This window comes from Pseudopodoces humilis, chromosome 2 (assembly GCF_049639895.1).
Source record: "Pseudopodoces humilis isolate 2021_Gansu_Grassland_sample_001 chromosome 2, ASM4963989v1, whole genome shotgun sequence".
Lineage (NCBI taxonomy): Eukaryota > Metazoa > Chordata > Aves > Passeriformes > Paridae > Pseudopodoces > Pseudopodoces humilis.
In genome coordinates this window covers 71,090,787-71,106,133 of record NC_142201.1, presented here as the reverse complement: position 1 = coordinate 71,106,133, position 15,347 = coordinate 71,090,787, and the positions used below count along the sequence as shown (strand labels likewise).

The 15,347-nt window shown below is 42.0% G+C and overlaps 1 protein-coding gene across 4 annotated transcripts in view; it reads right to left on the bottom strand.

The window, feature by feature from the left end:
• ZDHHC20 (zDHHC palmitoyltransferase 20) overlaps positions 1-14,793 on the bottom strand; it is a 49,148-nt gene extending 34,355 nt beyond the window's left edge. For 2 of the 4 annotated variants that reach the window (XM_005516261.3, XM_005516262.3), the window contains exon 1: positions 14,621-14,793. In XM_005516261.3, coding sequence (XP_005516318.1) covers positions 14,621-14,738 — 118 coding nt within the window. In that variant the 5' untranslated portion in view covers positions 14,739-14,793. Of the gene's footprint in view, positions 1-12,342; positions 12,477-13,524; positions 13,566-13,834; positions 13,852-14,620 lie in introns of those variants that run through there. The other 2 variants (XM_088051111.1, XM_014250167.2) reach the window with 2 other exon arrangements.
• Between the last annotated feature and the right edge of the window lie 554 nt (positions 14,794-15,347).

Below are 15,347 nucleotides of genomic sequence, written 5' to 3'. Positions count from 1 at the left end.
AAGCTGCAGGTTACTTCACTGAAAAGAGCTCAGAAGCAGGCACTTGCATGCTCAGGCACATGGAGCTCTCACTATGGCCTCAGATTTTCAAAGGATTCAACTCTCAGTGCTACAGCACCAGGGAAGTTGAACAAAGTGAACAAGCCCTATCTGTCTGACTGCAGTGCAGAGCTTTATCTTGGCTACCTCAGGGTTTCCAAAATCAGTATAAGGAAGGAGTGCAGCCAACCTGCTTGTAAAGAGAGGTAGACAGGCCTACACTGAACTTCAGGCTGCTGCAGCTTGCCCAGAGATGTACAGCTGCAACACGCTGTCAGCTGGTCCATTGAGCTACTTACACACTGGACTTCCCAATGTTTTGGGGTCCCTGCAAGATGAAGCTCACAATTTGAAGTATGTGGGATCACTTTCTACAGAACACTACCACCAAAATGCACCATACAGCCTTTATTAGGCTGGATTCAAATGTACTTTATAACTGTCCACTTAAGAGGACAAACAGAAATCACACATTTGACTTTCACAGAGGAAAAAAATTGTCTTAGTTTTGATTTAGACACATAGCATCACCCCTGGCAACAAGAACACTTTTTCCTTTATGACCCCAGTTGTTGGTTACACTTTCCTAGAAACTCTTCCTCACATTGTTGTCTGTTATCTTTCATCTCACCTATGTCACAAGAATGAAAGAGGCAGAAGCCTACAGTTTTATCACAGGAAACAATCCTGCAGACACAGGGATATCATTAGCTGTATAACAAATGAAACTGGGGGAAAATGTCACTTGTTGGAAGCATTCTTCTTGGAGTGTGAACTGATAGAAATGTCAACTTCAGAAAGCTTTGGAGCATTCTTAAAGCTGCTTCAAGGAAACCTCTCAGAATATCTCATCTCTGAAAGAAAATTATGTTAGGGAGCTGGTTTGCTTTTAGTTTCAGGATTATTTTCAGGGTTGCTATGAAGTGTTCAAGCATCTTCCAACTCACTGCATAATAGGAAAAAAACAAATCTCTCTATTCTGAGGCAAAGTGGTCCTATGATCTCGCAAGACCTTTCAAGAGGCATGCTAAAAGACAAGACATTTGCCTTCAAGCTTGGAATAAACTCCTCCCCCTCCCCCACCAATAACATCTTCCTACTCCCCTAAAAGGCATGTTCCAACCATAGCTAGATATATTTCTTGCAGAGGAAGAAATTCAACTCTAACTAATATAGAAGTATAGCAAAGGACAAGAACTGATCTTGTTACTGAAGTGCTATGCTTACTTCCCCATCCTCGCCCACGATGGCTCTTAGCAGGAGTCATACTTCGGTTATTCCAGCCTTTCCATAAATTTCAAAGTAACATTCACATTTTGGCTGACATTCCTTAAGGGTGGGAAGAAGGAGTGATAAAAGTGCAATTGCATCCCTTCACCAGATGCACAGGCTTAACTTCTCTTAGCTTTTAATGAAAAGGGTATAAATAAATAAACACACATACACACATATATATACACACACTCATATTTCCAGAAGTTACCAGTACTGAAATTCAACAGAAACCCCCCACAGGCACTGCCCTGTCTGCAAAGGCAAGCACCACTGACATCATCTCAACATTTAATTTGTTCAGAAGATGGCATTTTATTGAAAGTGTAACTTAGGTTTATGGTTATATAATTTCTATTTGCAAATGTAGACCTCAATCACTCCCAAGAAGCTGGTAGAAACACTATTTATTTACTGATACAAGCATGAAAATGAGTAAATTTCCCTGAGCAAATACTCATTTGGCTTCTGTAACAGGGCAGCAACAGAATACAAAGACCTTAGCACTATTCTCTAAAAGCCTTAATCCTGTGACCTTCCCACACCGAGATATTTCTTATTTCCCAACTGGCAGGCACTCATTAGGTGCTCTCCTCCCTTAACAGCTGGGAGTTGTTTTAGAAAAATGATTCAAGATGACTGAATTGACAGCATCATGTAGCCAAAAGCCAACGCAGGAAGATGCTGCCAGGTCCTTGCTAAAAGACTGTGGGGGTCCAGGAATCACACACTCAATTTCCACCATGAATGTTCTTTGCAGAAATTTGAGCCATATGAGCTTAGAATTGTTTTATCTTCATATGGTGCTAGACTGACATATTTCAGTGTCAGATATCCAGGAACAGGACACAGGTTCTTCTGCTCCCAGTGCACTTCCAGGGGATTCAGAAAGCAACATTTTATAGAATGGTGCTGCAGGAGATGTGGCTCAGCAGGCCTTTGTGCTGAGCCAGCACCAAGAGTCACATTGCCACACCATGTGCCTCAGCAGCAGCACTGCCTGGGGCTGGTCTGCAGCATGGGTGCACCATCAGCCAGGTCTGACACGATGCTTGTCTCAGAGGTGTGGCCTGTGGTGGACAACGCTTGCTGCAGGGTGTATAAAGTTACCCCTCTTAACCATCTACCCACTCCCCTATGGCAGACAAACAGAGCAAAAGCGAGCACTCACCTTTGCAGACACTTTGGGTCATGTCTGAACTACCAATGAAGTTGGTAGCTACTACACTACAAGATTTTTGTGACCCCAAACAGCAGGGCATCGCAGGAGTGAAGGGAGAATGGCAGCAAGTGGCCTCTCACTGTCCTGGGTCATGCACAGTCATGAGAGGGGAAAAAATATGCTGCCAGGGCCACCAATGCCTTAAAGCACACAAGCCAGAGCCCAAACTCACACAGCCTGTGCTCAGCAAGAGCACTCAGAGAGTTGCCTTGTGACTTCAAGTGATCACAAGATGATGCCTTCAAAGGCACTGCAGGTACTGCATGTGGAGGAGGAAGAAAATGCAGACAGGGAAGAGACACTGGTACAAAGGGGGATGCTCTGTTTTATGACCGCATTTCCTATGCTCATGATTGCAATGCCCATTGCTACAGGATTCAAAGAAGCATTTATCACAGGGATGGGCAAAATGAATGAATATTTCAAACAAGGCAGTTCAAGCTGCACTGCAGAATGTTTCTGTTATTTGTTACCAGCTATCATTATGATTTATGGTTTAAAAAATATGAACATTATTCTTTCACTAGAACAAGTAACTGCCAGAGGCTTGCTGCCCAGCAAATACTCTCTTATCACAATAATGAAGCAGCATTTTATTTAGCCAAGGTCTTTTCAGCCTCAATGCAGAGAGTATATGCATAAATACAAAGTCTACAGCAGAAATTAACATAAGCAATGCAAGAGACTTCTTGGGTACTGAGTTACATTTAGCAATGAATCTAGCTACGACAACTGGGAAGATTTCTGCCATGAATTGTGGGAACAGTAAATTCTGTGCTACCACTTCCACAGTTCAAAAACATAGCCACAAAGGCAGCTGACTTCTGGAACCCACAAAATCCTAGAGATGGCTCCTTACCTCTGCATCTACAAAATATTTTTGAAAGTTATACCAAAGGTCTCCTAATAGTCTCAGCAAGGGTGCCTGCACTTTTTAAAAGACTTAAAAACCAAGACTTACGCTTGGTCAGCATGCAGAAGAAAGTGTTGCCAGGTCAGCCTCAGTCCCACACTTGCATCCACACCAATTATAGAGTATTAAGAGATGTATCAGCCAAATAACTAAAGGATTTTTCTAAATATGAAGGTAGCACTCAGCTCTAGCAATGTACCCAGCTTACTGTCCCTGAAAAGCTTTATTCCCCAAGAACCACTACTCACTTTCAATTTACCATAATTGCTCAAAAACCCCCTAATGTAACTTGATTTTCTTCGGCTAGTTAATCACTATTGACACTGCTTATTCTATTTGCATTTTGATGAATTTTAAACCCTAGAATTACTTCTACACACTTTCTTCAGCTGCTTATTCATATTACTGGACTTCATTAAATTCTTTACCAAAAATTCTGCTTTATCATAACAGTAACAGCTTTATTGCTCAGTAGCATGGAAGTGCTGTGCATAAATTGCTTCCAATATTGCCTTTAAGCTATCAGAGAGAGCCAAAAGAAAGCCTGGTTTCTTCTTGAAAGACAAAGAGACCTCTTACTTGCATCAGTCAGTGAGCTGTGCTCTCTGGCACATCAGGGAATAGGAAAAAAAGAAAGAATTGACAGAAAGGCATGGAAACTCATAAGCATCTGAGTAGAGCTAGCTAATGTCCACACCACTAATTAGTTACATTTACACTTGAAGGAGCGGTATTTATCCTCAGGCTGGCCAGATCAAGCTCATAGTAACACTACACTCAAGTATCTGCACATGTGAAAATACTTTTTGTGTTAGGAATAATTCCAGTAGTTCTGTAGCTGACACTACTAGGAGACTTGTAAGAGATAGAAGTGACAATCAGGATAATCAGCTGGTGTTGACAAACACTGTGCTGTACAGCGCTGTCTTCCACACCCTGCACAAGATCAGGTGTTCTGCTGGTAATATCAGAAACTGTCAGTATATTTAAAGTAAAAACCAAAGCAAGCTAAAATCCCACCCAACCAACACACATTTTCATAACAGTATTTTTCAAGTAATTAACAAGTTACCAATTCTTTTTGATAAAAAAGAACACTAATTTGCAGTTTGTGGCTGCCAGTCAATACCTGCCTTGAATATAAAGGTCACTTAAAGCTGACTGACTTAAGACTCACAACATTATTAGTAAATCCATTTAGTTCCACACCAGACAGATGAAAATAAGCAAGTCTTTATCTATTCCACAGAGCTGTGATATATGATGGCAGGAGAACAAAAATTCCAGACAGAGCTGCTGTGACCTGCAGACCTGAACCCTCACCCAGCAGTGAGAACGGTCAGTGGCTGGGAGGGACCTGCTTTGCTAATCAGGCACCATGTTTGGCTTCAGACTGTTCCAAAATCAGTTGTTTCCTTGTTTACTTACTGGCCCTGCTTGCAACAAGTGTTTCCCCAAATGTGAGGATAAAATCTCCTTGTGAAACTCTGTGGATAAGGATCTTGTAAATCTCCTTAGAAAGTATTAGGCACTCTGTTTTCTGAGAGGAGGATTTTGCTATCACCAAGTCCACTGAGTAACAGAAGAAATCAAACTGCCCATCAAGCTGACCTCCTCTCATGCATTATGTCACTGGATTCCCTAAATGAAGTTTTAAGTTTGCAATGTTGGCCAGGACTGGTATTTGCCACCTGAGGTTAAATATGGAGCTACCTATGATAAGAGCTAATTTTCAGCCAGCAGTGCACTGACAAAAGAGCAGCAGTAATGTAATCTACATTAACTCCTATCAAGATATTAATAAGCCAAGCTCCTGGACTCAGCCCTTTAAGGAAGTTTTGTATTGAAAAACATATAATTTAAAAATAAGTATATTAGTTGTGGGAGAGCAGTGACGGGGAATTCCTGTCTTCAATAAACTGGACTTGTAAATACTAATAAATATTTAGTATTTTTTTTAATTATAAAAATATTTATGGTATAAACAAAGGTTTAAAGACCGCTCATGGTGATTTAGGGAATCTGTTCATATATGGCTTATCAAGTTGATTGATAACAAATGATGCCATCTTTTGATGCTGGAGGCTTTGCTGCTTGTTCTTTTGGTGAAACAAAATGTTATACATTAAACCTTACTTAGACTGAAACATCCTGAGGGAAAGCTTGACGGTAGTTAAATCTACACCCTCTAGTTTCTTTACGAAAAGGAAGAAATAACAGCAACTCCCCAGGAACATAAAAAAAGATCCCGGTGTTGCAGAGGGGAAAAAAACACTGCTAAAAAAAAGGACAAAGTTTTGAATAGAGAACAAGGACAGAAGACACCATTTTGTTGCACCAGGTCTCATTTAAGTACCAGATTCCTTAGGAATATGAAAAAGTGACAGCACAAAGACTGTATGAGCCACTGCAAAGGGATTTCTGGATATTCAGAACATCTAGACTAAATCTTTGATACTAGTCCAGAACTAACAGAGAGGCAAGCACACAAAAGAGCAGAACCTATCATCCAAGAGTTCTCATTCAGTAACTATTGCTTCCAGCAAATAAATAAATAAATAAATAAATAAATCCTCAGAGCTCATCTGCCTCCTGACAGTTCACCACATGTTTTTAGAAAGCATAAAATCAGGACTCTAAGAAATACTGTAAATCCTAATGTCTCCAAGGGGAGAACAGTCCTGCCTACTGCCCCTCAGAGATGAATTAAGGCTCCCAGGGCAAAACACTGCAGGGCTGGCACGCTGCCTAACAAGAAACAAGCAGGGCTTGATGCATGCATAGTTCCTACTAAGAGAATTAACTTGTCTCATTTCCCTAGGCTATCGCACACCGTAACACAGTTGCAACAACATCCTTGCTTGCAGGTGAAGTACTCGAGTGTGGCACTCAGGTGGGAACAAATGTTTGTGATGTCCAAGAAACGACTGCTGATGGTTTAACACAAAAGTCAGTGACCACAGTGAGCTGTAGGAGTTAGATCAGGAGTGTCATTGCTTCTAAACTCCTCCAACTAGGTGTGAGTTGGCCCAGACGCTTAAAGCTGTTGTCTCTTGAGTGGATACACAGTAACCTCGTTTGGGATGGGACCAGGGCGTGCATCAGCTAAAGACTGGAGAGAAGTCTAAAGACTTCCAGAGAAGGCGCGCAGCAAGAGGAGAGCACTGTAATGTGGTAGGAGACTACGACAAATCCTGAGGCATGGAAGCACAGCTCCTGAGGCTCTGCATGTGCCTGAAACCTTCCCCAGACCATTGCTTCTGCTCACAGATTCCCGTTTCCACTCTTAACTTGGCAATAGGGTTCTGCAAGTGTGGGAAGTAGTGAGAAACGCTGGATGTTTACAGCTTTGAGGATGTTAACAGAAAATACCCACACAAAAGAGAAAAAATAACAGAATCTAGTAGTCAATGGTCCTAAAGCTTTCCATTGTCAAAATTTATAATTTGTCTAAATTACGAATTATTACAGAAGTTCAAGCCTACTCTCTGCCACTTGCTGCTTTAGCTTGATCTTAGCAGGTATCTACCATGGAACACAGCCATAACATCTCTGTTTGCAATTACAAAGCTGAAGTCAAACTTTTTAAAAATACAATTATTTAAACTCCCCCAACGTGAAACTTAAGGAGCAGCAGATTAAATAGATTAAAAATATACACACACAAAACATACCCACAAAAATCCTATGCATACCTTGCATCCTTTTTCAGATACTGTAAAAAAAACCCACTTGAGTTCTAGTCACATGGGATTTTTCAAAACAGAACAGAAACCAAACTCTGCTCCAAGTTTTGGGCTCCTTTGCAATGTCCAGGGTAGATCTGCAGGTCACAAACCAACGGACGTGAAAACCTTCAACTGCAAAGCAATATGAATACTTGGAAATACACTTCCTTTCTCTCTTTTTTTAAATCCAAACTTGACAAAGCTAAAAGCAATGACTACTTGTCATGAAGAATGGTACAATAACAGGTTCTCTCCATTCACACCCATGACAAGGCAATAGATGAGGTGCTTGACGTAAGTTTTAAGTCTACCACACACAACTGCAAACCAGCTTATACAATAACTTATCTGTTTAGGTCTCCTCAAATAAATGTCTGTTTCTTTCAAGGCTACTTAAATTTAATCTATGTTTCATTCTCTCTGCACTGGCAGCTTGCCTAATTCTAGATGAATTACTTCAAGCTCTTTTTTTTTTGTCACGAAAAGGTTTAAAAAAAGGAAAAAAATCCCAACCAAACAGCTATCTCTGTACTTAGCACTTCACAAGAGATGCATAAAAATCTCCCAACTCTGGAGACAAATGTGAAGCATGGAACCATTTTAATCATATGATCTACAGAGAGAGGGTTTCAAAGCAGCATTCTTTTGTGTGTGGTATTTCACTTGTGCATCTCAGTGTGTATTTAAGACAATGCTGCACCATCTATAGCATGAGAGAGACTGCTGCAGAAACTGCAAAGGCAAAGCACATTGTTCTTGTGATCCACTTGTCTTTGATAGTCTCACAAGACAATTTTAAGAGTCAAAAGAAAAGTTGAAAAAGGAACAGGTGAGCCATTTTGTCTTTTGGGAAAAAAGGAAAAGCAGAGGCTTGAAATGCTGCAAAGGGGAAACTTCTAGCACAGATAAGGGAAGACAGTCAAAGATTAGGTACTCTACAGAAGATTGTTGGGAGGAAGGAAAGCAGAAGAATGGGAAAAATCTGGCTTCTTTGTTTCTAAATGCAGGAGACGAGGAGTAAAGCACATCCCATAGAAAACAGTTTAGTGGCAGCAGAAGGAGGTAATATTGGGCAAGTAGCTAAAAGAACAAATGTATTTGTTGCAATCTCATTATCCCTTTTATATCTGACTCAAACCTTGGTGGAGATTCAGCTTACACAAAAAAAAAGTGGTCTGCTTAATTTACTGAATGTTTCTCTTACATTTTATACATTCTAACGAGAAAAAATTGGATACTTATCCTATTACAAGAAGATTATGCACCAGCTGGAAGAAGCTAATGACTGAGATCAAAACTCCATAAAAGCTGTTTCAGGAACCTACAGTTTGTAACACTTGTAAGGAAAGTACCTGTTAAACCAGCATAAACTCTTCCAGTTGGAGGAAACTGTTTAACAAACAGTGATGTACTGAATGGGTAAAAAATTAACGGCACGAGCCCTCAGCACTTACAGGCACAATTTTAGGCAGACAATTAGAATCTTACTCCCATTTTCAGGCACAGTCTTGAGTTCCAAGAGTAAAAGCAGGTCCAGTGCCACCCAAGTATTTCAACTATCACAGGTATACGAGAACTCAGCTCTGACACCCATCTTTTAACTCTAAATTCTTTGATTATGAAGAGCATATTACATTAACTCATAAAAATATGAGCCAGTAGAAAACAAATTTTTAATTATTGAAATTTCAACAGACAGAAGAACTTGAAGTTCACTGTACTGTCAGTGACCTCAAAGTAATGTCTACTGAAAACATATGCTTGAAATTCTGGCTTTTATCCACAGCGTCTTTAGGTAAACAGAGACTCATAAGTGATGAAGGAACATAAACCCCCTGATTAAAAATGAAAGTGATATTTAGATCACTGTTCTAACTCTAGAGGCATACAGAAATCTCCTACTGCTGTTACCAGAGAAAAATTTGAGAGAAGTTATTTTCCGTAATATTAAATATTCTTGCTATCCAAGCCCTTTCAAAGCTAGGAAAGCTTTATAGTTTGCATCTAAAAGGTAATCAGAAGCCCTGCAGCAGTGAGTGATCATGGCTACAAGAAAGTAAAACCACAGGAAGAGTTCCTGCTTTAGCTCAGACACTTCTCAGCTCCTTGCTTTCCCTAAGCCACTTCTCTACCCTACTCCAAAACCATCCTGCCCGTGGACCAGACAAGTGCTGAGGCTCAGGGTAGGTGTATGAGTACATACACAAAGTATGTACTGCTAAGTTTCATCAAAGCTGCTGGACAGTAGAAGAGACAAGTCCAAACTCCCTATGAGCAGAGAGCTGCTCGTTTTCTGCCTAGTCTCCTGAGCAAGCTAGGCAACACCAAACTGGCCACTGCACCACACTTCTTTTTGACCAAATGGTAATTAGGGATCAAGGAAAGATGCCAACTATTGCAGAGCTGGCAGGAATGGTTTAGCAGATGCAGGGGCTGGGGTGGGCAGTGCAGATAGAAGGCTGGGAGGGAGAAGAGGGATGAAGTCCTTCTGATGACAGAAGAAAGAGCAGATACAAGGTACTCCTCAAGAAACCAGGTTGTTGCACTTGAAACCATTTTTTCATTAGAGGACTGCCAAGAGAGCAGATCGCATTTTCATATAAAAAGCACACATCCACCTGTCCCTATAAACTAGTATGACCAATACAGTGCAAGGCACCATAGAAGATAGTATTTCTCCTCAGCTAAGCACTTAGTTTTCCAATAATCTGCATCCAGTTGGAGCACCTCAAAAGGAATTCTAATTATCTATAGTAACAAAAAAGGTTCTCTTTTAAGATGACAATAATCATGCTTCTGCTGAGAGATTACAACAAAATTAAGTGTATGCAGAGTGGTTTAATTTCTGTATTTTTAAATTCATGAGAGGCATGTAAACATAGTTAACTAACTAATGATCTAACCTGTTTAATTTGCTTTCCTTTTCTTGACAGGTAAGCCTCTTTTCTTATGGGAATGCCTTTTACATGTTTAACATGCAAATGTTGTACCTCAGTGCTGATACTTCAGCTTTTTCTGTAGCTTGAAATCAGAACTGCTGTTGGTATCACCTTGCCATTGCTTGAGAGATATTCATTAGCATTTTCAGTAGAGATTTCTTTTGGAGGAGGCAGATGGAATTACCTTCTCTCTGTTTATGCAACAGACTCTTCAGATGGGAGCATTACAACAAACCACCATGTGCTTCTCATAAGGGCTGTGCTTTGGGGAAATCAGAGCTAACTCCCTACTGACAAGAGACATTGCAGTCTCCTGGAACAGCAAGGAGTATAATTTGTACTATTAACAAGAAGTTATTCATTCTAAGTTACAAACTGATTTGTTTGCTAGGATTTTAGAAACCCTAGACATTACACTGTATCAAAAAAAAACCAAACCCAAACCTTCTGCAACTAGATGCTATGAAAAGAATACTAGAATACAACTAGTTACTTCCATAGCTCTCAACATCAGTTTTCCATATTTTGCCCTGAGACATGAAAACACTCATTCATTCACAAGCCCACTAAATATATAAAACAAGTCATTATCCAGAAAACTCCTGGTTCAGCAGAAGGGTCAGGACTGTGATTTTCAGAAAATGTAGTTTTCAGTATAGAAGTAAAAAGCTAACCTGATCAGGATTTTTTAGTTGTTTTTTTCTTTTTAGTAAGACCAGTCACTACACTTTAGTTGGGAGCTGTAGACAACTCAAAGTTAACTTCCTCCTCTCTTTCTCAGTGCAAGACTGCACTACCAAAGTCTGCAAGTGTTTTAGCAAAAGGATCGCCTGTAAGAAACGAGCTGACTTCACCCACCAACTCTGACTACATGTGACAAAACAAGTGTCTTGTGACCACCCTCTAACCAGTCTGCATTACAGCCCACCACCTACAAAAATGTTTGGGATAGATAATAAGATCCAAGTCAGCCATAAATGAAAGTGAACCATGAGAGAAGCACTTCACTCTTTCCAAGCATCTGAGGGATGTGGTAAGCAAACACAATCAGTCCAATTCAGCAGCAGCATAATATAGCCATTGTTTACAAAAGCAATGTTTAAAGCAAAACATGTTTTGATAACACGAAGGAACACACGAAATGGTTTTAAATGAACAAAAAGCTATTTTACAACATCCTTTATGTATTGCTAGGTGTAGCAATTATGTATTGCTAGGGTTTGCTCTGCAGAGCAAACAGAGCTCTGGGCAAGTTATGTGTGAAAAGAAGAAATAACCTAGTTAGAAAGTCCTCATTCAGATTTTTCTACTTCAAAACACTTAAAAAAGCCCTCTGAAGGAGACCTGCCTTGAGTCTTTTGCAGTTCCTTCAGTTACACACATTCACTGAATTTTTACAATATGCTGACATTCCCTCAATTTACACACATTTGGCTGCTTTCACCTTTCCAATTAGCATAATAGCTAATTTACTTGATGGATCACAACTACACAGCAACAGTGGTCTAAACAAGCCAGTGCTGAACATCTTCACAGAGACAGAAAAATGCTGGCAGTTCCCATGGGAGGAAAACAATAGACAAGCTCATGAGTCTCCTTTCATCTTATCCACACCAGTCCTCCTCAGTGTTCACAGCCAGTGTGTAAGTAATATAATTTAGGGTTATAGAAGAGGCATAACCCAGTAAATACATATTAGGAGTGAATTACAGAGAAGCCTGAGTCCAGACAGCAAAAGACATTGAGCAATATGTGAGCACCCCATCAGAGGAGGGTGGGGCAAACAGCACTGAGAAGTAAAACTGAAAGGAAAAAGGGTGAGGTTGACGAAAGAAGCAGCCCCAACTTTACCATCTTCTACTTTATGATACTACACTAAGCCTGGTTTCCCACTTGATCTACTAATATATGTCCAACCTCTCATAAATGACCAAGGACTACAAGGAAAAAAAAAAAACAATCCAGAAAGAAGTAATAATTGGGGAAATACAGGCTTTCCCTCTTCCTGTTTCCTTGTTAGTATCACATCTGAACAGTTCTTGATTTTTTAAGAATAAGCTTTGAAAAAACACTGGTGTCTGTGGGGCTTCCATTTCTCTTTTACCCTATTTACTCAAATTTTTCTATTGTGTCTCCTCTTTTCTAAAGCTTCCCTTCCTCCATTTCTCTCTCCTTTACGAGGACACATCAGCCTCTTATCAAAGCCATAAGCCCTGCTTCTGCACCCACCCCATGTGAACATCGGCAAAGGCCAGCATTGCTTCATTCATTAGCCGTGTGCTGGAGGCACATCCTTGCTCTTCTTCGCAGTACACAGTGCTGTCGTTCCCAAAACAAACAGATCAAAGGGAGCACCAGCAGAAAGAAAACAAACCTGCCAAGACAAACAGAAAATCCTGTATTTTGCTATAAATCCTCTCAATCCTGGTTTGAGCTCAACCGCAGAGTAAAAGCATGCAAAGAAAAAAACCCGCAACGCCAGAAAGACTCAAACACAAAATCCCTTTCCTCTCCCTTGGTGAAATGACATTTCTCAAGAGTGTAAACAAAATTCAACAAATTAAAAATAAACAAAAGCCAAAAACCTCCAAACTCACAACAGAAAAAACTCACAAAACAAATAAAATCCTTGGTCATCAAGCATGACTTAGACAAGTAACAACTGAAAAATTCAGTGACAGCAACAGAAGTCAGTAAATACTTTGCTTATTAAATGATGCTTTTTCTTAAGAGCCTGTATGTGCAGATATTAACAGAGCTGATTCATGAGCAAAAAGTGCCAGTCTTCTAGAAACCAGACTTACGGATGCAAAAGCTCTCGCATCAACAGGAGCCAATCCTCTCAATAATTTTCACACAAACAAAACGTTAATGAACTCAGAAGAGCTCTTTGCAGCTTCTCTATCTCCAAGATAGAGAAATCATTCACCAGCACCTAGTCCTGACCCACTCTGTGATCAAGACACAAAGCTCGGACTCAGAGCTTGAGGCTCCGTTCCCAATTCAAGCAGAGACCACCTGTGCGACCCTAGGCAAGTCTATTAATCCCTGAGGTTTTGTTCTTTGTTTAAGAATAGCCCTAATCTGCCTTTTGTCATACTAATTAGACTGTAGTGGGTACAGAAAACTTGTAAAATGTGTCTATAACCTCACACAGCCCTTTTCAGGACTACTGTTACAGCTAGCCATGCCCCAGACCTCCAATAAACTGACTCAAATTTGTTTTCAAAAGTTTACAGTCTTTAGTATGATTTCCCAGAAAACCTATTTATTCACATAGACAACTAAACAAAAGTAATTTGGAAAGTTTGGATACACTGACATATTTGCAAGTATCTCATGTCAACATTTCACATAGTACCTCAACAAGCATTATTTTACAGCTACTTAAAGTTCAAATAACATTTTTACCAGTGGCTCACGTTCCGGTCCAGATCTCCAAATACAAAAGACTGTGAAATAACATCAGCATACAGAGAAGTTATCCAGAATACTAAATCATTGCAGAAAAAATGAACTGATTATTAATAATGGAAGGCTGTCTATACCAATTTATCCAGATATAAAGTAAATGCAATTTTTTTTTCCTAGCTAGGGATATCAAAGCATGTAGTTTACACAAATAACTAGTAGTACCAGGACCTACAGATACTAGACAGACCTACACGTAGCTTAAAATAGTTCTTAGTACTTTTGAGGTTCTTCATTTCAGCTTCCTTACTTAAACAGGTCAAATGCTCAGTAAAACCCGTTCCTCAGTTTTCCTATGCTGCCTCCAAGTTTCAGCAAGTCTGATGAATACTGCACATCACGGTTCCCCTCCATTTACCCTGCCCAGAGAAAGCCAACATCCTCCTGAACTGAACTTTCCTTCTGAAGACAGCAAAGGGTAAATATCACCCTGACCGACATCAGCTGCAAGTCAGATTTATATAAAGACGAATCCTCGTCCAGAAAGCCTGGATACGGCCTGACAAAACCCCGTAAGCCCTAAATCCTTTCCCCAGCCCGCTTAAGTTGGATGTTTCCAGCCTCATAATGCTTCAACGGCACCGGGCTTCTGAATGAAAAGGAGGGAGGGGAAGCTCCTATACACCCTTAAAGAGTTATTTCATACATCAGAAGGATGAACAACAGTAAAATAGAGGGGAAACTCCTCACGAGGAGACACGAGGGGCTGAGCCCTCGGGAAGTCCCTGTCCCCAGACGAAGCACCCTGGGCCTCCTTCCCCTCCCCCGGACCCGCTCCCTGCGTCTCCACAGGCGGCCCCGGGCCGGGACCCTGCCGCCATGAGGCACCTGAGGGCGGGAGGATAACAGGTAAACCCGGCCGGCGGGAGCGAGGCAGCGCCCGAGGCAGGCTCTCCTTCCGCCGCCTGAGCGAAAGCCTGAGGCGGGCGCAGGGAGAAGCGAGCCCGCCGGGGCGCAGGGGAGGAGGCGGCCGGCGGAGGGTCCTGCTCGCCCGGCCGGCAGCTCCCGGCGCCCGCGACCCTCCCGGTCCACTCACACACACACAGCTCCACCACGTAGGCGTAGTAGGACCAGGCCACGACCAGGGCGATGAAGGCCACGGGCACCCAGGCCAGCACCTTCTGGCAGCACTTGAGGACGTGGGACGGCGCCATCTTCCCTGCCGGGCACCGCGGCAGCGCCGGCGCTGCGACGGGCGGGCGGCGGCTGCAGCTCCGGCCGCCGCTGCGGGGCCGGCCCCGGGCGGGCCTGGGCGGGCCGCAGTGGGCGGGAGAGGGGCGGCCCCAGCGCCCGCCACCGCCTCCTTCTCGGGGAGCCGGAACGCCTCAGCGGATCGCAGGATGGTTAGGGATGGAAGGGGCCTCTGGAGATCATCCGGTCCAGCTCCCCCTTGCCAAAGCACGATCACCTAGAGAAGGTGACAGGAACGCGTCCAGGTGGGTTTGGGATCTCTGCAGAGAGGGAGACTCTATGGCCTGCCTGGGCAGCCTGTTCCAGTGCTCTGGCCACCCTCCAAGGAAAGTTCTTCCTCGTGTTGAGGTGAAACTTCTTGTTTTAGTTTATGGCCGTTGCTCCTCGTCCTGTCATTGGGCACCATAGAAAAGAGCCAGGCACCATCCCCTTGGCACCTGCCTTGGAGATACTGATATGTATTGACAAGATTTCCACTCAGTTTTCTCTTTAGACTAAACAGGCCCAGCTCCTAGAGTCTCTCCTCATAAGAGACATACTCCAGATCCTTCATCATCCTTGTGGTCCTCCAC